General features: G+C 41.9%; 1 protein-coding gene across 28 annotated transcripts in view; it reads right to left on the reverse strand.

The window, feature by feature from the left end:
- LOC138738811 (rho GTPase-activating protein 6-like) overlaps positions 1–21,399 on the reverse strand; it is a 564,699-nt gene that overhangs the window by 417,843 nt on the left and 125,457 nt on the right. For 11 of the 28 annotated variants that reach the window (XM_069889793.1, XM_069889790.1, XM_069889791.1 and 8 more), the window contains one exon: positions 18,125–18,212. The exons of 16 other annotated variants lie outside the window; for them this stretch is intronic. In XM_069889793.1, coding sequence (XP_069745894.1) covers positions 18,125–18,163 — 39 coding nt within the window. In that variant the 5' untranslated portion in view covers positions 18,164–18,212. Of the gene's footprint in view, positions 1–15,626; positions 15,799–18,124; positions 18,213–21,399 lie in introns of all 28 variants that reach the window. One more of the 28 variants, XM_069889773.1, reaches the window with a different exon arrangement.

Raw genomic sequence — 21,399 nt, forward strand, 5'->3', positions numbered from 1 at the left:
TGTACTGCTTTTTCATTCCTAATTAATGGGATTTTGCTGTTTATACAAGCTGCTGCTTTGAGCCTCACAATTCCACTTAAGTTCTATTTGATGCAATAATTTATTAAACAAGTGTCCCAGATACACAACTTGCTGCAGCTGACGCTCATTAACCTTTTTATTTGCCTTCATGTTCCGTTTCCTGATTTACTGATCACATATTCATCATGGAAACTGAGAAATTCTGAGGTGCTATGAAAGGGGGTGATGCAGACCAACATATGATCTACAGTTGCATCTGAGGGCAATAGACTCCAGGAAACAGTGGACTGGCACAGGGCACCAGAAACAGGGAGAACACCCCGTTGAGAAGGAGAAGCAAAGAGTTGACCCAACAGGATGGTAACTCATAGAAACCTCCCACCGATGCTATTCTAAAAAGACTAGTCACAAGTCGAGGTATTCCTAAGATAGGCAGTCCAGGTTCCTCTGCAATGCTCCAAAAGGAACAGTGCATAGTAATTGACATGATCCTATGTTTCCCTGATGCAGAATTATGTGGGGGTCACTAAGGCTTAAGTGCCTAATTGAATTTACAGGGCATTGCAAAAAAAACCCCAAAATGATTGTTACCATGTTCCACAATGGAAAAAAAACTTGCAGAATTCTGAAAAAAAAGTATTGACTTTTTAGCCATATTTATTTTCTGCTTCATTTGAAAGCATCATCACATTTAAAAAAAATGTAGATTTCAATCTTTACATGAAGTTCAAAGTTCAGAATTTTTTGTCAGAGTGCATACATGAAACACATACAACCCTGAGATTTCTTTTTTCTGCAGGCAAGGCAGAATTTCTGCTTATTGGTAATGCAAAAAAAAAACTATACTCAAGAAAAGATATGTATTAAAAAGAGAGAAATGTAAAACAAACTGACTGTGCAACACAGAAAAATATTCAGTAATAAATAATGTCCAAAGTAAGAGTCCTTAAATTAGTCTCTCAATGAGTTTGTTGTTGAGGAGTCTGATGATGGATGGTAACAACTGTTCTTGAACCTGGTGGTGCGAGACTTGTGGCACCTATACCTCTTTCTTGATGGAAGCAGTGTGAACGGAGCATGTTCTGGGTGGTGTGAATCCTTGATGACTGCTGTTGCTTTCCGACGGCAGCATTCCATGTAAATTTTCTCACTGGTGTGGAGAGTTTGTCTGTGATGCACTAGGCTGTGTCCATTACCTTTTGCAGGACTTTCTGGTCAGAGAAATTGGCCATGATACAGCCAGTCAGCACACTTTTCACCACCCATCTGTAGAAGTTTGCCAGGGTTTCCAATGTCACACCAAACCTCTGCAAACCCCTGAGCAAGTAAAGGCACTAACGTGTTTTCTTCCTGATGACATTAGACTGTTAGGTCCAGGAAATGTCCTCCAAGATCATTACTCCCAGGAATTTTAACTTGCTCACCCTCTCCATCTCTGATCGCTCAATGATCACTGGATTTAGCTCTGATTTTTTTCCCTTTTAAAGTCCACAATTAGCTCCTTGGCTTTGATGACATTGAGCACAAGGTTGTTGTTAGAACACTATTGAGCCAAGTTTTCGATCTCCCCCCTGTATACTGACTCATCACCCCTTTATAAGCACCCCACAACTGTGGTATCATTAGCCAGTTTTAAGTGGTGGTGTTGTTGAACTGAACCACACAGTCATAAGTGTAAAGCAAGTAGAACAGGGGACTAAGAACGAGCCCTGTGGTGCTCCGGTACTGATGGAGATTGTGGAGATGTTCTTACCAATCCTCACTGATTGTGGTCTGGATCTAATTACAAAATGTGGTATTGAGGCCCAGCCAAGTCTTGGAGTTTTCTGATTAGCTTTGAGGAGATGATGTGCTGAATGCCAAAATAGTCGACAAAGAGCATCCGGATATATGAGTCTTTGCTGTCCAGGTTTTCCAAGGTTTTGTCTAGTGCCTGTGACATGGCATCTGCCATAAATGTGTTGCTGTGATAGGCAATTTGGAACAGATCCATGTCACTAGTCAGATACGAGTTGATATGCTTCAAAGCCAGCCTCTTGAATCACTGTGGATGTGAGTGCCACTGATTGAAAGTAATTTAGGCAGGCTACCACACTCTTCTTTGGCACTGTTATAATTGAGGCCTATTTGAAACATATGGTTAACGCACCTTGCGGAGTGAGATGTTGAAGATATCCAATGAATACATTCGCAAGTAGGTCACCACAGGTTTTCAGTACTCAGCTGAATATTCCTTCTGGACTGGAGCATCATCTGGGAGCAAAGCTTTGCTGTCTCCTACTGCATGGGATTTGGTTTTGTAGCAGGTTATGTTATTTGGGCCCTGCCATAGTTGTAGGTGTAGAGCACGTCGAAAGAATCAAAGACTTGTTGATCCAAACCAAGGCTTTTATTAACTAAAAGACTGGAGCACATCACAAGTAGGTCGACCAGTCCAGAATGACCTGGTCTGGCTAGGAGCAATCCTTTAAGACCTGCCAGTAGGTGTGGCTACACTCTCAGCCAATCACAGTCATTCCACACTACAATCTGTACATATACACATTGGTGATAGAATCTGTATTATCACAGTTGGGTATCCTTCGTTGTTTCTATTCATGTCGGGAATCTCCACTTCACCTCGGAGATGGCTTTTCGTAGGTTGTACCTGCTCCTTCTGTATTTATCTGGATCTTCAGACTTAAAAGTCTGTGATGTGGCTCTCAGCAGCTTCTGGATTTCATTGTACATCCAGGGCTTCCGGTTGGGTAATCCCTATATGATTGGTGGGAACACACTCATCCACAGCTGTTTTGATAAAGTCAGTAACAGCCCTGGTGTAATCATTCAAATCCTCAGCTGAGTTCTTGAACACCCCCCAATTCACCAACTCGAGGCAGACCTGTAACTTTTCTTGAAGGAAATTGAATTACTTCTGGCCGTCCTGAGTTCTGCAGCCTCTCTTTTTAGGCTCTAACCATACATAGGCAGAAGGAGCGCCGCTAGGTGATCCAATTTGCCAAATGCAGTCTTGGGAAAGAACAGTAACCCTTCCTTATCTTGATGTAATTGATCAAGTGTGCTGGGACCTCTGGTATAGCAGGCTACTTGCTGGTAGTAATTGGGCAGGATTCCTTGAGACAGACCTGGTTAAATTCACCAATGCTGATTTGTAAAGTGTCAAGGTGGTTACTGAACACATCATGCAGCTCCACAAGGTCCTTTTATTTAAAAAAAATTGGCATTGGGAAGGATATAAACTCTGGTGAGAATAACTGATAAGAACTCTTGGGGTAGATAAAAGGGTCTGCATTTAATCGAGATTTGCTTAAGGCAGCGGAGCAGGAGGTGGACATAACTCCAATGTCTGTCACCAGCCAGTAACAACTAAAAAGCGCACACCGTGCCCTCTCTCTTGGCCAGAATTTGAATTCCAGTCGAGTCTGTAAATGGTGAAGCCCTCTGGATGGATAGCAGCATTTGGTCTGTTTTCTGTTAGCTAGCAAAAAACTGGGATTTATCTCACGTCTCTGATAAAGCAGCCTTGTCCTGAGGTTGTCAATTTTATTTTCTAATGACTAGACATTCTCCAGTAGAATGGATGGAAGGGGAGGTCTCAGTCCCCTGCGCTTCAGTCTTGTTTGAATCTCGGCCCTCACGCCACATTTCTGGCCTTGGCCTTGGTGGTTGACACCCACTATCAATGACTCCAAAGACTGAGCGAGGAACAATAAGCTTTAATACACATTAGATTTCAGCTGCCCCAACTCCATGTGCGTGAATGAATGGAAGGGGGCAGGGAGGTCGACCTTTATAGCCAGGTCACAGCGGGAGGGGTTACAGGGGGGTCAAGTATTCAGTGGGCAGACCAATCACTTATACACAAAGCAGCAACAGTATATACATATCACCACAGTGGTGGCCTAGCCCTTTAAGGCCTCTGCATTTTAGCCAGCCTGACTCAGCTGTTGCCCAGGAGATTTGAAGAAGGCATGGTTAAAGTAGCAGTTAGCGCAATGCTATTACAGCACCAGCGAGTGGGGTTCACATCCGGCGCCGGAGTTTGTACATTCTCCTCCTGTCTGAGTGGGTTTCCTCTGGGTGCTCTGGTTTCCTCCCACCATTCAAAATGTAGTGGGGGTGTAGGTCATTTGGGTGTCATTTGGTGGCACAGATTCGGTTCCCATAATGTACAGGTCTAGATTAAAATTAAAGTACTCCTTGAGAAGAAGGCTACATGCTGCCAATTGCAGTGAAAGCAGGTCAGAAGGTGAATATTTAAAAGTAGTAATGATTTTTGCAGCCTGCAGAAAGTTGCTGTTGGTCACTGGCGCCATTTTTTATATGTCTTATTATATTGAATGTTTAGGTTTTCAATCAGATAAGAAATATGACTAGCACAACTTATTTTAGAGTTAACAGTCTGAAAACCTATTCTGCAGACATCAGGAGATATTTAGTCCCGATAAGAAAAAATACTGCATCATGTTTCACACATGGCCTTTGGCATGAAAATGGTAAGGAGTAACTACTGGGTGAAATGAGTCCAGTTTGCCAGAGGACATCACATACAGGATGTTCAGATAATGTAGTTGAATCCAGAGTTCAGGCTGCTAACAGATTCAGAAGGGACAGGTGGGTGGGTGTCAGTGTGACCACACAGTTACAAGTACTTTGTCTCCTCACTATAACCTGAATTTTGTGCCTTTCTACTTGCAGATAACATGAGCAAAAGATAATGAAGATGAAAAAACATTTGTGGTTCAACTAAAAACTGCCATCAGCCTCCTCAGATACAGTTCCTGTGGGGCAACGGAGAGATATGTTTGGAGGGAACAAGCTGAGTCTCGGAAAGAAAGCCAGCTCAGAGGACGAATTTGGCAGAGATATTATCACCCAGAAGACCAAAAATACAATCAACATCTCTCCTGCTAAGGAACCAGGTGGATTTCAGTGAGACAGCACAGAGAATGCGGAGGGAAATGCTTCTGAAAAAGATCATCTTAGGGCTTCTGTGACCATTGATAGAGATTTCAAAGGGGCTTGATAGATCCCACAGCAGTCCAACATCTGTCCTCCAGCAGATTACAAGGATTGCTGAGGCACAGGGAACAACATTAACTTGATGGTGCAAATATTAGACGTTCTTGCTCAAGACAGCAGCATCTTGTAAGACAGGACTGAAAGGTCTCACCACTAGTGGCCTGACTGCCAGCCAGCCAATCCAGCAACCTGGCATTCAAGGCAAGATGATGCAATCAAAGCCAGTCTTCCAGATGCAGATCACATCTCAAGGACTTCCTTCAAGCGTACCTGCAGTTTCTGCCACTCAAACCTCCAACCAAGTTGGTGTAGCTCTGTGATGGAGCCAGAAGCCAACAAAATTACACAGAGGGTTGGCACTATTGTAATGCGCAAGGGAGAGCAGTCAATATTTCAGTGCAAGTTGGCATGTTTTTCTTTACATGCTGTGTTTTGGTTTTCAATTGTGGTCTGGTGGATGTTGGCATGGTTAACCTAGAGGGAGGGTAAAATGCTGTTTGATTGGCAAATAGGGAGTGTAATGTACTCTTCAGGAACAACCCAGATACAAATGAGGTAGGCTCTTTATCCTGCTACATACTGCAGCCACCCATCATAAAGATGGAACCAAGAGCCTAGCCTAGGAACATGCAGAAGACCACTGAAAACCCTAAGACCAAATCTGCCAACCACTGCAAAGCTCATCGAGAGCAATGAAGGAAACATTGTTGAAAAATTATCATAATCTATTGAATCTGCATCTTATTAGTGGGTGTGAGGTGCCCAAGGGTGCATCAGTGATGTCCTATAAATCAGCATGCTCCCATTGGTCGCCATTTTGTAACCAATTTAACAATTACTGCAGTCAAACAATAGATGCTGTGAAATGAACTTTAATGACTGGGTATTTATTCTACTTTTAATTTTATATTTCCTGCTTTCAGTTACCAGATACCTCTCTGGGAACATCCATCTTGGCACATGAATGGAATACATGTGTAGAACTAACTGAAATTGATGGACGTAATTTAGATATGTATGTAGAGCTGGGACTTTAGGAAAACATAGGCAAGGGTTCAAAATCAAATCCATCTGGTAGTTGCCTGACCACAAGTATATTAAACATTAAGGTGGCAGCAGGCTTAATCAATTTAAATAGTTTATGATTCAGTGTTATGAGGTATACATTATTATTAAAATTTAGCCCCATATTCATTTTTTCCACTTTTTCTTTGATTGCTTTTATATTGTTCTTCAGTTGGCTCCTTTATGAACATAAAGAACTCTGCTCATTTTAGAGACAGCTTTGTAATTTTCTCATCAATATTAACTAGATTGAGGATTGTTTCCTACATTACAACAACAACTATATTTTAAAATACTTTATACACTATTCAGGTTAGGGAGCACACTGAATCAATGCAAGTTTTTACTCAATGTTGTAAAATGTAAGCCTGTAATAATTTCTCCTCCTCAAGAACTGGCTGAATCCTTTATCCTTATGGGTTCTTGCAATGAGCAGAGTATCTGCTGGGTAAAACATAGCCAGTTTATCAGACCACATGACATACAAGATGTTTAGATAATGTAGTTGAATCTAGAGATCAGGTTGCTAATACAATCAGAATGCCAAAAGCTGGAAGGCTGCAGTTGACTGAGGAAGAGTGGGATGATGTGAAACATCAGCCACTTTTCGAAATTCATGTTGTCACAGATGCACGACCCTACAAATTCTTTTTACAATGCAAGCATATATTCATGCTCCAAAGTGACAATGCTCACCTACAGCTACAGCTTAATGACATCTAATGGATGTTGGACCAGATCTTGATTTGTAAATTAACATTAAGTAGCACTGTGAAGTCAGTAACCCATATATTATATCTCAATAAAAGCCTTGAATGGGAACTGCAAAAGCAATGTAAAATTGGCTACTGAAAGGTCATCACCACTTCGACACTATCACACAAATTTAAGACCCAATGCAGAGATAAACTATTTTTAGGGTTTCTTTTTCTGCCCCCAGATCCCCCACCCTCCTCACTCCAACACCCTCCACCAGACTGACACACCCACTCTGACCCCTGCTTGGTCTTTGTTATCTCCTCCGACCTTCCCCTCTCAGAGATAGAACACTCTGTCCTCAGTGAAGGCCTCATCTTCATCCCCCTTGACCCCCACTTCAATGAGTTATGCGCAGGCCACAATGCCAAACTCTTCTCCTGTCATCTTTGTCTCCATGCCCACTATTTCCATCATAATTCTTCACTCCCTACCACTACTGAATACCCTTCTCTTGGCTTAAGCCTTCTTCCTCCTCTTGGACACCTCATCCTGGCCATCCTACCACCCTGGATCTTTATATTTCCAAATGTCACTGAGACATCAACTGTCTCAAATTACCACTCCCCTCATTTATTCTCATCTCATCCCCTCTGAAAACTCTGCCCTCCACTCTCACTGCACCAATCTCCACCTCACTATCAAATGTGCAGACAAGGGTGGTGCTGTTGTGATCTGGTGCATTGACCTCCACCTTACCAAAGCCAGATGACAGCTCTTAGACATCTCCCTTCAACAGGGCCCCACCAAAGAACATTAAGCCACCATCTCATGCATCATCTCTAACCTCATCACTCTGGTAATCTCCCTCCCATGGCCTCAAACTTCATTGTTTCCCAATTCTGTACTGCCCAGTTCTACAAAGTCAATTGTCATGGTAGACCCATTATTTCCACTTACTCCTTCCCCACTGAACTGGAATCCACTTACCTCAACTTCATACTGCTTCAGGAATGTGCAGATGTTGGAAGGACATTGGAAACCATGGCAAACGTCGACAGTGGAAAGTGTGCTGACTGGCTGCATCACGGACTGGCACCAATACCTCTAAGGGGAAAGCCTCAGTGCATCACAGGCAAAACACTCCCCACCATTGAGAAAATCAATATGGAATACAGCTGTCATCAGAAAAGAGGTATAGATGCCACAAGACTCATGCCACCAGGTTCAGGAACAGTTACTTTCCCTCCACTTTAAACTCCTAAACAACAAACTCAATCAGTGGCTCATTTAAAGACTCTTACTTTATTGAATATTTATTTTCTGTATTGCACAATCAGTTTGTTTACATTTCTCTCTTGTATACTGTCTGTATCTTTTCTTTATTACAGTATTTTTGCACTACCGATAAGTAGGAATTCTGCTTGGCCCACAGGAAAAAGAATTTCAGAGTTGCATGTTTGTAACTTTGAATTTTGAATCACTTCTAATTCCTGGAACTTGACCACGTCCTTTCACCATGGACATCCAATCTCCAAACACCTCCATTCTCCATTCCAAAAGTCTCAACCCCCTTTGTTTCTTTCTCAACCACAGACCTAACCAGTCCCCTTCCACTACCACCCTCCTCCCCACCGGCAGAACTTATTCTCACTCTCAAAAACTTCTCAACGAACTTCTCCTTTTACTCATTCCACTTTCTCCAAGTCAAAGGGGTAGCCATGGGTACCTGCATGGGTTCCAGCTTTACCTGCTTTTTTGTTAGCTATTTGGAACAATCCATGCAATCCATGTCATGAGCCTACATAGGCAAGGCTCCTCAACTCATCCTCTGCCACATTCATGACTACAATGAGCTTGTGATCTTTATTCACTTTCCCGCTAACTTTCACTCAGACCTCAAATTCACTTGGTCCTCTTCCAGCAACACTCTCCCCTTTATTGATCTCTCTGTCTCCATTTTGGGAGACAAACTTTCTACAGACATTTTCCACAAAGTCACCAACTCTCCAACTCTCAGAATTACCTTGGCTACACCTCTTCACACACCTGTAGGGATTCTATTCCTTTCTCTCAATACTTCCGTGTCTGTCGCATCTACACCCAAGATGAGGTCTTCCATCCTAGATCATCCAAGATGTCCTCTTTTTCCCCCACCACCATCAATACTCTCACCCACATATCCTCCATTACCCAAACATCTGCCTTGACACCTCTCCCCTTAGATGCAACATGGACAGGATTCCCCTTATCCTCACCTCCCACCCCACCAGTCTATGCATCCAACATATTATCCTCTTCAATTTCTGTCACCTACAACATAACACCACCAGACATATCTTCCCCTCTCCACCTTCCGTGAGGACTGTTCCCTCTGTGACTTCCTCATTCACTCATCCCTTCCCACCAATCACCCCCTCGGTGCCTGTCCCTTTGGCTGCAAGAAGTGCTGCACTTGTATTCGTGCTTCCTCTCTCACCACCATTCAGGGCCCCAAGCAGTCCTTCCAACAGGGATCTCCCAGTGGCCAACCATTTCAATTCCATGCACCACTCCCACGCCAACACATCTGTCCATGGGCTCCTGCACGGCCAAGCCACAACCACCCGTAAATTAGAGGAGCAACACCTAATATTCCATCTGGACACTCTCCAATTAGGTGGCAATACATTAACATGGACTTCTCCAGATTTGATTAGGTTACTCCCTGTAACTCTCTTTCTCACTCTTTCTTTTCCACACCCCTTTGACTCCTTTCCTCCAGCTCTCCACCCTCTTCTTTCTCCATTCAGAATACTATTCCTTCTCCTTATCACCTCAGTTTTTTGATATTGTGCCCTGCCATCCATATCCACCTATGACCTCTTGCCTGTGGGCTTGGACTTACTCCACTGTCCCTCTCGCCACCATTTTATTCAGGAGCCTGCCTGGATTTTGCTGATACATTGATGAAGGGCTCGGGCCTAAAACATTGGTTATGTATCTTTTGCTACATAAAGAACACTGCGTGACTTGCTGAGTTTCTCTGACATATTTGTGCTAACTACAATCACAGTAGCAGCAGACTTTCTTGTTTAACTCAGGGCTTCTATTGTTCAGGATGTGGCATCACAGGAGATTATCCATCTCTCCTTGCCTTGGGAATGTGGTGGCCTACATAATTAAGTCATAGTTGGAAGTTTTGATTCAACTGAGAGATTGGTGGTAAAGAGGAAATTAAAGTCACTTAAGTTGGCATGGGACAGGTGTCATATACTGATCAGATTGACTGGAATGGCAGATTTAGCTCATTAAAACAATGCAAATAGAAGATGTTAATTTATATAATATCCTTCACAATCTCAAGGCTTTCCAAAGGGGTTAGCATCCAATGAAATATTGAGGAAGTAGTGTTGCAATGGTGAAAACTGTTATGGCACGCATCACCATCTCCCGTGATCTATTTGGTAGATTAGTACTGGTCATAGGCATAGCCATAACTCTTTTTTAATTGTGGATTGACATCTTTTGAGTAATCTTAAGGAAGATGATGAGACTTCGATTTCACATTTTATTCAAAATACAGCATTCCTGAGATTGGCACTAATTTGTTGTGCTCATGTATTTGGAGTGGGACTTAAATCACTGATCTTGAGAAGGTTTCCTTCTAGCCACCATTACTTTGTCAAATGGTAAGCATGAAATATCATGGCACTCCACTCTCGCACAATGGAGTTATTATCACTCCATCATTGTACTGTCTGCCAAGGCCCTCATTGAAACTCACCACCTCTTTCTCTTTCCTCCTCTCAGATGCTGCTCCACACACATTTCTTTTTATTTTGCCTTTTAGGCAGTAAATCAATTCCATCCCTTTATTATTTATCATCTACAAGTTAATATGCTCTGCATTAGTCTTCAATTCAGTCTATTCACACAAAGCTTAAGCTAAAATTTGAAACATAATTATCTCTGTTGATACCATCAATCCCTCGGGGAGCCAACTGCTCCTGGAGACCCTCCAAACAGCCCGTGAGCACCGAGTACTCCTTCTCCAGGGATGCTTGGGCACATAGGTGTCCTCAGAAGAGGGTAAGGCAGTCAGCCAGAGGACTTGATGTCAAAAGTTGTTGGATATTGGAATTTGTTGTTGGATATTGTGAAATTTTTGAATATTTTACTGTGTTAAGTGTGCTACAGGGATGCAAGCTGCTAGTGTAGTGGTGAAGCACCTATGATATTTAGTCACCTGGTAGCTTCTTGATGACTTCCTAAATTTTTTAATTTTAAAAAAATTTAGACATACAGCACAGTAACAGACCATTTCAGCCCTCTAGCCCATGCCACCCAATTGACACCCAATTAACCTATATGCCCAGTACGTTTAGAATGGTGGGAGAAAACCAGAGCCTCCAGGGAAAATCAATGCAGACAAGCAAACTCCTTACAGACAGGACAGGATATGAACCCCAGTCCCAGCCGCTGGTGCTGTAAAGGCATTGCGATATTCAAACTTCTATTTCTAGCTGACGTTTGCCACAGGGATTTGCATTAAAAGCTCAGAAAATTAACCATCACACTCCCATTCCCATTGTTTCAATTCACCCAGTGCCATTAAGGGTATGCCCAATGGACTTCTGTGTGTTTTTAAATCCTAGTGTTACCTGCAGAAAGCTTAATTTTCAGATTGCTATTGAATGTAATCCATCAGTAATGGAGAGAAGAGGAAGAGATTGAGGAGATGAGAGTCAAGCAATAAAGCACTTGAGTGGAAATTAGGGAATCTTTATTCCCTAATGAGTTATAAACATATGTCCTGCAAAAGATTTTATTGGAATAGGGAAAAGAATGTTTAATTCTGACCCTCATGTCAACGTTCTCACTCAGCTATGAGTTACATAACAAGAAATAAATTAAAGTTCATCTATACAAGGACACTGCAATTTTTCAAATCCATTACTTGTAAATTTTAAAATCCATTTTAACTTTGGACAATTGCCTATTAATTCAATATAAGTGACAAAATTGGAACTGTTAAGGGTGCAATCATTAGAAATAAAAACCTGTCAAATGTGCCAAAAATCCCTTCAGCCAATTACCCCCTTTTAAAGCATAGTTTTTTTAAATATAGAAGAAACATAGGAATCAATGGAATTCAACATGGGTAGAAATGTTAAATGCTTATGCTAAATTGTAGCTGCCAATTTATATTGAACGGTTTCCAAATTCTTGTTCCTATTTGAACTAACTTGGGTGTAAATTTTACTTAAAATCTCACTTCAGAGAAAATGAATCCCCCCTCATTCCTGCATATTATCACCCCATCCTATTCATACTCTCCAAACTCTTTGAACATCTTGAAATTTCCCAATTGTTGCATTTCTTTCCAATAATTCCTTATTTTAATCTAATCAATTAAGTTTCTAACCCTACTGCAGCATAAATGGATCTTATTAAAGTCACTCATGGCATCCAATATGATTTATGTGCTGTCCCTTCTCATCATGTTTGCAACCCTTGCCATATTTGACCTGTTATAAAAGCAAAATATGTGGAAGCACTCAACAAGTCAGGCAGCATCTATAGAAAGAGAATGAGAGTGAATATTACAGGTTTGGGAGAGATCAGATCAGAGACAGGCAGATATTCTCTCTGATGGTGGAGTAGAACTTCTTCAGGGTTGAATTCAACAACAAATCAAATTTTAAAAAACCACAGATGTTGTTTTTCTTTAGACAGGGGAGATTAAATAAAATACATGACAAAGGTGTTCAATATCATGATTGGTTTTGACAAAGACAAAAAATAGGAGAAAATAGGAGAGGGGAACCAAAATAGCAGATTTAAGGTGAATGACAAAAAAAAACTTGATAGAACTTAAAGAATCTTCATTGAAGAACAAACAGTTGTGATCTGGAATCATTTTGGGATGATGACTTCACTGGCAAAGTCAGCATTTATTATCTAGCTCTAAATTTCCTTGAAAAAGTGTTAGTGGTTCATGTTATTGACCTGCAGCTTTCATTCCCACGGTACTGTTCAGTAGGGAATGAAGAAAGAATAGTAATATATTCTTGGTATCTGCAAGGCAGCACGACATTGGACGCAGCAACCTCTCCAGGACCAGTAGATTCATTTTCCATTTCTTTTAATTATAATTATACAGTACAGTTAAATAGTTTATATAGTTTGAGTTTTTATAGTTATGGCTACCTGACGCAACTACAGCCTATAGTATTTAAAGTCATCTACGTACCTCTGCGGGTCAAGCAATGCGTCCATGGGCTGCTGCGGGGACTTGGCTCAGAAGCAGAGTCGGCGCCAGAACGAGTGTTAGAGGAGGGCATTAGGGTAACTGGGTGAGGCACAGAGATGGGGGGAGGGGGGAGAGGTTGCAACAGGGGAAGTGCTGGCAGCGACCTACCTGTCCAGGTGGGGCACAGTCCTACTGTCGTAGACTCACTCAGCTGGGGGGGGATGTTGACTGGTGGTGGCCTACCTACCGAGTGGAGGTAGACCTCCTCTGTCGCTCTGATGTAGCAGCTGACAGTGTTGCTTTTATTGCATGGAGAGTCACTAGCTTGCGTCAAGTGTCAATAGCGTCCAACTTGATGCAAGCTAGTGATGTGGGTGGGGGCAGGTCTGACGGAGAGTGATGGCTGTGAGCGTATGGGGGCACAGCACCTCACAAAGAGGGTCATGGCCATGAATGCCCCCTTGGTGCCGACTCAGGATCGCGGAGGAGAAGGAAGCGGCGTGGGAGGTGGAGGAGGTGTGGGAGGTGAGCGGGGTTCGTGCTAAGCTGAGGGCGAACCCCTACAGTCTAGCTCTCCTGTTTGCAAATGTCTGTTCCCTGACTCCGGTGGTCTGTGCAGCGTGAGTACAGGGACTGCTGTGTTTTGGTCTTCATCGAAAGGTGGCTCAGCGACAGAGACTCGGACGCTGTCATTCACTTTATTTCGGGCTGATAGAGATGCTGCGTTGTGTGGTAGGGTCGATGGTGGTGGTGGTTTGTGTGTTTACATCAACACAGAATGGTGTAAGGACTCTGTACTAGTCTCCAGTCACTGTTGGAATTATGGATGTCCTTTTTATCTGTCTTGAAAATTTACCACTGTCCTCATAGTTGGAGTGTACAGCTCCCAGCACTAACAAAAGGAGGCGATTATGGGGCGATAAGCAAACTGCAGACCACACACCCTGATGGACTTACTATTATTACTGGGGATTTCAACCAGCCGAACCTCAAGTCAGGGCTACGTATAACCATATAACCACTTTCAACACAGAACAGGCCAGTTCGGCCCTACTAGTCCATGCCATAACAAATTCCCACCCAAATTCCATCAATATGTGGACTTTGCTACGAGGGGCAAATGCGATGGACCTTGTGCTTACAAACATTTCTAACACCTGGATACTCAGACCATATCTCTGTAATACTAATCCCAGCATGCAGACTGCTCATCAAACAATCCAGACCAGTTCTGGAGCAGGTTAAAGACTGGCCAGCAGGAGCCATTCAAGACTGCTTTGAGTGTATTGTCTGGCACATGTTCAAGGAAGTAGCAACCGATGGCAACTATATCAATCTGGAGGAATATACAGTCTCAATATCCAGCTACATTAGTAAGTGTACTGATGATGTCATTGTGCCCAAGACCATCATTACTCACTCTTACTAGAAGTAATGGATAACTGTGGAGGGAGTGCTGCTGAAGAACCAAGACTCTGTCTTCAGAGCGGATAACAAGGTAGCCCCAGCTATTGCAAGAGCCAAGCTGTCTAAGGCTATCAGGGAAACAAAGCGGACGCATGCCCAGCGCATTCATGGTCACTTCCTGGACAGCAAGGACATGCGACGCACGTGAAAGTGCATCCAAGATATCACCAACCATACAACAACACTATCTGCCTGTGTAGGTGATGCCTCCCTCCCAGATGTGCTGAACAACTTCTACACACATTTTGAGGTGAAAAACAATGTGGCAGCAAAGACCACCTGATCCCTGAACACCAGCTCCATAGCCAAGAAAGCCCAGCAGCACCTTTACTTCTAGTGAAGAAAGGCTGAGGAAAGTTAATCTCCCACCCTCCGTCCTCACTACATTCTACAGAGGGTGTATTGAGAGCATCCTGAGCAATTGTACCCCAGAAGACTCTGCAGGGGAGAGTAAAGCCAGAGGAAAAGATCAGTGGTGTACTCTTTTTCTACCATGAAGGACATCTACAACACACAATGCAGATGGACAGCAATAAATATTGTGAAGGATTTCATACACCCCTCCCATAAACTTTTCTCCCTTCTGTCATCTGGTAGGAGGTACGATAGCACTCAAGCCATTATGTCCAGAGTGGGCAACAATTTTTCCCCCAAGCCATCAGAATCCTGAATTTCCCAGAATATTTGTGGGAAGTGTCTTTCCAGGGACTTTCATTGTACATGTCTGAAATATTTTAACTTCTATTTAGGTAAATCTGCTTCATGGTCCTGTAGAAACGCTATCTCCTCTTTACCCTGCGAGCATGGTATGAACAGTACATAAAGATGACTTGACTTGACATTTTCAAGTCAGGATAGTATCTGATTTTAAGATTACTTGCAGGTATTAGCATTACCATGCTCTTGCTGCCTTGCCTTTCTTGGTGTTAGTTTGTAAGTTTGGAACACACTGTTGGAGGTGGCTAGGAGTGAATAATTACACTTGATTTATACATGGGACCCATTTAGCTGCTGTTCAATAGAGTAAGATGGTATGAATTTTTATGATGGAAATAGGGTGGGGTGCTGTGTTCTGGATTGTGTGAAAGCTGCTTGAAAGTTGTTGGAGCTGCATTCTTACAGGCAAGTGGAGAGAATTCTATCAGACATCGATCCTTGTATGGGGTGGGAGTCAAAAACTAAGGCAGCCATTACAGGATCTCCAATCTCTGGCCTGCCGCTGTTAACAGCCGATCCAATTAATTTTCAGGTTATGGTCTCAGGTTATACTTCTGACTTTCGGCTTGTTGTTGCTGGAATGTTCAGAACAGAATCAGTTAAATAATTGAATAGAAATGGTTTACTGAATCTTGGACACTTTAGAGACTTGCTTTGATTTGTTTCCACATCCTCAAGACACCCTGGTTGATGGGTTAATTTGCCACTCAAAGTTGCCCCTAGTGTACAGAGAAATAGGTAACATGGAAATAACATGATGGGACTGCTCTTAGCACCAGCATTCATCCATGGACTGAATGGTCTCCTCATAAGGAAATGTGAGATATTCTCTGAAGGTCACTTGTGAGGCGTCAGTCGAGATAACAAGTTGAAATCTCAAAATCTCCATGTCATTCAGATTCAGAAATCATTACTGGATTAAAGTTGAACCCTTGTTAACCGTTACCTTAACAGGCAAAAATCATATTTTCTTTCTCAGAGTTACTCTCCATTAGCATTGAACCTTCATTATTTGTTTAACTGCTAAAATTAGAGCAGAGGAAAATATAACCTATGATCTCATCCCTAGAGACATGTTTACATTCAGAAATGTTATTTTTTCTGTGACAAAATTAAACACAGCTTAACGCAAGTTTAAAAGCCTCCTTCTGTGTCTTTTAAAAGTGACCCTGATGCAATTGGTGGACATTTTAAGGACTGTTGTCTGGAGGATTCCCTTCGATGCAGCAACTGCCAGTTTTCACTCCCACCCAAAATAAACAGACATTCTGTAATGTGTATTACCAATCTTTTCAGTTATATGTTTGATTTTGCAATAGTTATATTACATATCTTCCTTTTACTTTGCCAGACAAAATAATTTTCATTAATTTTAATCTCTAGGCAGATTGAGTTGCAGTTCAGATATAATGCCCAAAGATAGGTGTTGCTGGTTTGATTGCATTATCTCCAATGGAGAAGGTGGAGAAACTTTGTCAAGTTTCCTTCATCAATTTGTCAGTACAGTACAACTCCAATTTTCCGAAATTGGATTATCTGAAATCCTCAGTTATCCGAATTTTTTTTGGTCCCGGAAATGACGGGATATTTTTAGATAATTGAGGATTTCATAAAAATAAGAAATCTTCATTTATCTGAAAAATTTTGAAGTCAAAATGACATCATTTCACCTGAAAAAAAATTTGGATAAATGAGGGTATCCGAAACATTCAGAAATCCTTAGTTATCCAAAATTCTTCAGAGCCGAACTAACGTCACAGGTTGAAAGAATTTTGGAAAAACCTCTGGGTAGAATTTTAAGTTTTTGGTGTTGAACTTATCTTATTTTGTTCAGATTGTTTTTTGGTGAGAATTAAACATTATTTCATGCTTAAAAAGCCATTGCTAGTTGTTTGTTGTACAAGTGATTTGCTGTTGCTACTGGACTGTTTTAAAAAAATGACCAATTATCCAAAATATCATTTATCCAAAATAGGCCCAATCCCGACCATTCAGATAATCAAAGTTGTTCTGTATATTTCATTGCTTTTTCAGCTGAGAGAAACATTGTCTTTTGAGGGAGAAGAAAAGATCGTGGTGATTTTGATATTATGAAATGTAATACAGATACATAACTTTTTATCTGAAACCCTTGGGACCAGTCACTTTGCGGAATTTGGAATTTTTCGGATAATAAAATAATAGTAACAGTGGTACGTTAAGTAATTGCACTGATTTCAGATTCGCACAAAACAAAGACACACTCCAACTAGAAGCAGGGGCATTTCTAGGGTATGGCAGGCATGGTACATACTTGTGGTGCCACCTGAAGGGTGCATCACCTGAAGGGGGGTGCCACTTGAAGGGCAGGGCATGACTTGAAGGGGTAGTGGCAGCAGCAAACCCTCCCCCCCCCACCTTGCTGCTGAGCACTGGTGCCCCGGACATTTAAGGAATGCTCACTACACTTGGTACACTCTTCCCCCGCCTTGTCCTAGCATTTGCTCTCAATTATACAAAACCAAATACAACATGGAAGCCCCCAAGGCCGCTCTTGCGAGACCTCCTTGTTGCTGTTTATTTTGACACATTGACCACCTCAGCCATAGGTGCTATTTTGCATAGATATGTCCATGACTAGAAGGGTCTCTGGACGGGAGGGGACATTGCGGCAGCACTGGACAGGGAAGGGTGGTCGGTGGTGGCACAGGACGGGGTAGATTGCAGCCATGCTGGCTGGGGTGGGTTGGCAAATGGAGTGAGATAAAGATGGACCATAAAATTACCAGCACTGAGAAACAGCGCTGGACAGGGGTGGGTCATGATGGGTTTTGTTTGGTGCCAAACATGCGCTTTGGTATGCAGACAACATCCATGGAAAAAATGTGCGGTTTTCACAATTTTGGATAAAAAAATATGTACCTGTAATAGCAATATCAGATGAGTCCACCATTCATCCATCACTCAAAGTACTCCCATGTAAATAAGAATTGGAAGAGACGTACAATGGCTGAACAAGACAAAAAAAATGCATGTTCGTACTTTAATCTAAAATAAAAATATCCTACAATTAACAAGTGAAATAATGCACAAATTGAATGGCCTCAAAATTAATCTCCAGCAGCACTACGAATGCATTATAGAATAGCATCAAAACAAATAGGTCTTCCTTTGAAATTTATTTCATTGACTTCCAAGAAATGTATTTTGGTGAAATGTTCACAGGACTAAACAGAAAGGTTAGAACTACCAGCAGGGCAAAATATGCCAGAATAATTTGTTAACTGGGCATATATGTTGCTTATAACCAGAGTCAATTCATCTCCTTTTGTCAAGTTGATAAAATTACATTTTCTTAAATTTCTCAAAGTTACCACATCATTAGTTTGAGATATTCAAAAGCCAATGAATTACATTTGGTTTAGAACTAAACACCATAACTAGTTTCCACGAGGCAAGGCTGCAACAGAAAAAAAACCAAATGTGGTTTATGACCAGTTTTTGCTTGTGTTGTTTTCAAATAAATTCTGGTCAGTTCAGAGAGGGAATTTGCCTCTTCTTCTTCCAATGGGAGATGGGATGTTTTAGCTCCAAGTCATCAATGCAGCACTTTTGCTGACTTGAAAATTAAGAACCACAGAGTTCACTTCCAAACCAGACACTTACAATCTAACTTCAAAGTTGACTCATTAAGTCTAATTCATAAGGTTTTCAAGTAACCCCTCAGCACACCTCCTGCAAAGAATGCCTTTCATAATTACATGACAAACAGGTGATAGCCTACAGAATTTATTGGCAGATTTCGCTGTCAGCTCTTCACCCTCAGTCCACCTTATTTCAGGAGCAAGTTTCAGGAAGCCCAGGAAATATGAAACTCTTCATTAAAGTCTCAGCAATTAACCAGTGAAAACCTAAGGGAGTTTCTCACACAGAACCTCAAAAAAAAAAATCGGCATTGTATTTCAATATGCTGCGCTTTTAGTGCATTTAAAATTTCACCCAGTCACATGTTCTCTTTGTCATAACTTTCTCATCTGAGTTGGGGGAGCGGGGTTCTGTGAGAATGTGAAATTCAGTCTATTCCCTTGAGCCAAAGGAAATGATGAGTGTGATTCAAATGGAAACAAAAATCTTACACTCAGATGAGACCAAAGCTAAACTTAAGGACCAGGTACTTTCAAACCATTTCTCAGTCAATAAAATTCTAAGGTTACATTAAAATAAGATACAAATTATTCTCCATGTAATATACAAGAGAGTTTGAATTCCTCAAATAGTTATATAGCTTGTTTGATTTTACATTCTGATCATTTACTTTTTATTAGCTGATGTCCCTTTTGGGCAGGGTATCTCAGCAACTGGATATTCCAAATTATGGAATTTGTGTTCATGGGAACTTTTAAAGGAATACTTGTTTAGCCTCTGCACAGTCCACAATATTTGCTTACTTAAGAGCAACTGGATAAGGGAACATTGTACACTGTTTAGCTATTTGCAGGTTCCACTGCTTCATGCTCCTGAAGTTAGCTTCCCTTTTCTGGGTTCTATTAATGTCCAAATGTCAATTTTTAAAGAGAATCCAGCAAATCAGATTAAATGATGAAGAAGCAGAATGCTCTTCTCAAACTTAAGATAAGGACATCATGCTCCCCAAGGCTATATTGTAACTGTCACAGTGAGCTGGTGCAAAAATACTCAATCACATGTGGATTCCATGTGACACGCCTTTGATCGTCATGCAGTCAGTTCTTAATGGTTAAAGATGGGGGGGGCGTATGAATTTAACATTACAAAAATGTAAATACCCACAGAGGAAAGTAGCCATTGGCAAATGGTGAAAATAGAAACTGTTCATCTTATTCGTTCTCTTCTTTGGCTTGGCTTCGCGGACGAAGATTTATGGAGGGGGTAAATGTCCACGTCAGCTGCAGGCTCGTTTGTGGCTGACAAGTCCGATGCGGGACAGGCAGGCACGGTTACAGCGGTTGCAGGGGAAAATTGGTGGGTTGGGGTTGGGTGTTGGGTTTTTCCTCCTTTGCCTTTTGTCAGTGAGGTGGGCTCTGCGGTCTTCTTCAAAGGAGGTTGCTGCCCGCCGAACTGTGAGGCGCCAAGATGCACGGTTTGAGGCGAGATCAGCCCACTGGCGGTGGTCAATGTGGCAGGCACCAAGAGATTTCTTTAGGCAGTCCTTGTACCTCTTCTCTACCATGTCAATAATTGCAGGTGACCGATGACAGCAATCAGTTTATATTATCTAGTCATTGACAGACCCTGATATGGGGCCACGAGAGCTCCAGTAGTAAAGAACCTTGCGAGCCATTTGTGCAAAATTTGCCTGTTCTTCCCAAGCATGCTATACTTACCACATATTTTCTGAATTACACAAAATTTCAACTTACCAGATAAATCCAATGTATTCTAATGACAACATTCACTGCTTTACCTTGGTGGCAACTAACATTCCAGCCTGCAAGTGATCATTGTGTATAATTCAGCATCTAACTATCTTCCCTTGATACTTAATAATATTCCTCCCCACCAAAACCCCACCACCATCATCCTAAGTATTGATAACTGTTCAGTCTTGAAAAAGGGTTCACACCCATAATGCTGAGTGATCATTTAACCCTCATTTAACATGGATGCTGTCTGAAATGCTGAATTCCTCCAGCAGTTCATTGTTTTCTCAAAACATCTGCAGTCTTTGTGTTTCCCTTATCCTGAGTATCACCAACGACCAGAAACCTGAATGGACCAGTCACATAAACAGAATGGATTCAAGAGCAGGCCAGAGGTTGCAATATCCTGAAGCAAGTGATAATTTCCTGACAGTGAAACTTTGTTTCATCATATGTTATACTCAGATCAGGACGCTGACAGAATGCTCCACAAACCTTGATGCTATCCGTGGTAACGTAGTTGCAAGAATGGCAACCCATCCACCAGCTCAGTGGCTGTAGTGCACACCGCTTATAAAATGCATTGAAGTCACTCACCCAGGCTATTCTGACAGCACCTACCAAATCTGCAACATCTTCCACCAAGAAAGGCAAAAGTTCTCGGTGCATAGGACAACTCAGTCTGCAAGTATCCTTGCAAGTTGTGCACCCTCCTGGCTTGTAATAGATGACCATTTCTTCATTATCACTGCATTTGCCCAATAACTCTCTATCCAACAGGACTACCTTTGCTGGAAG

This window comes from Narcine bancroftii, chromosome 7 (genome assembly GCF_036971445.1).
Source record: "Narcine bancroftii isolate sNarBan1 chromosome 7, sNarBan1.hap1, whole genome shotgun sequence".
Taxonomy (NCBI): domain Eukaryota; kingdom Metazoa; phylum Chordata; class Chondrichthyes; order Torpediniformes; family Narcinidae; genus Narcine; species Narcine bancroftii.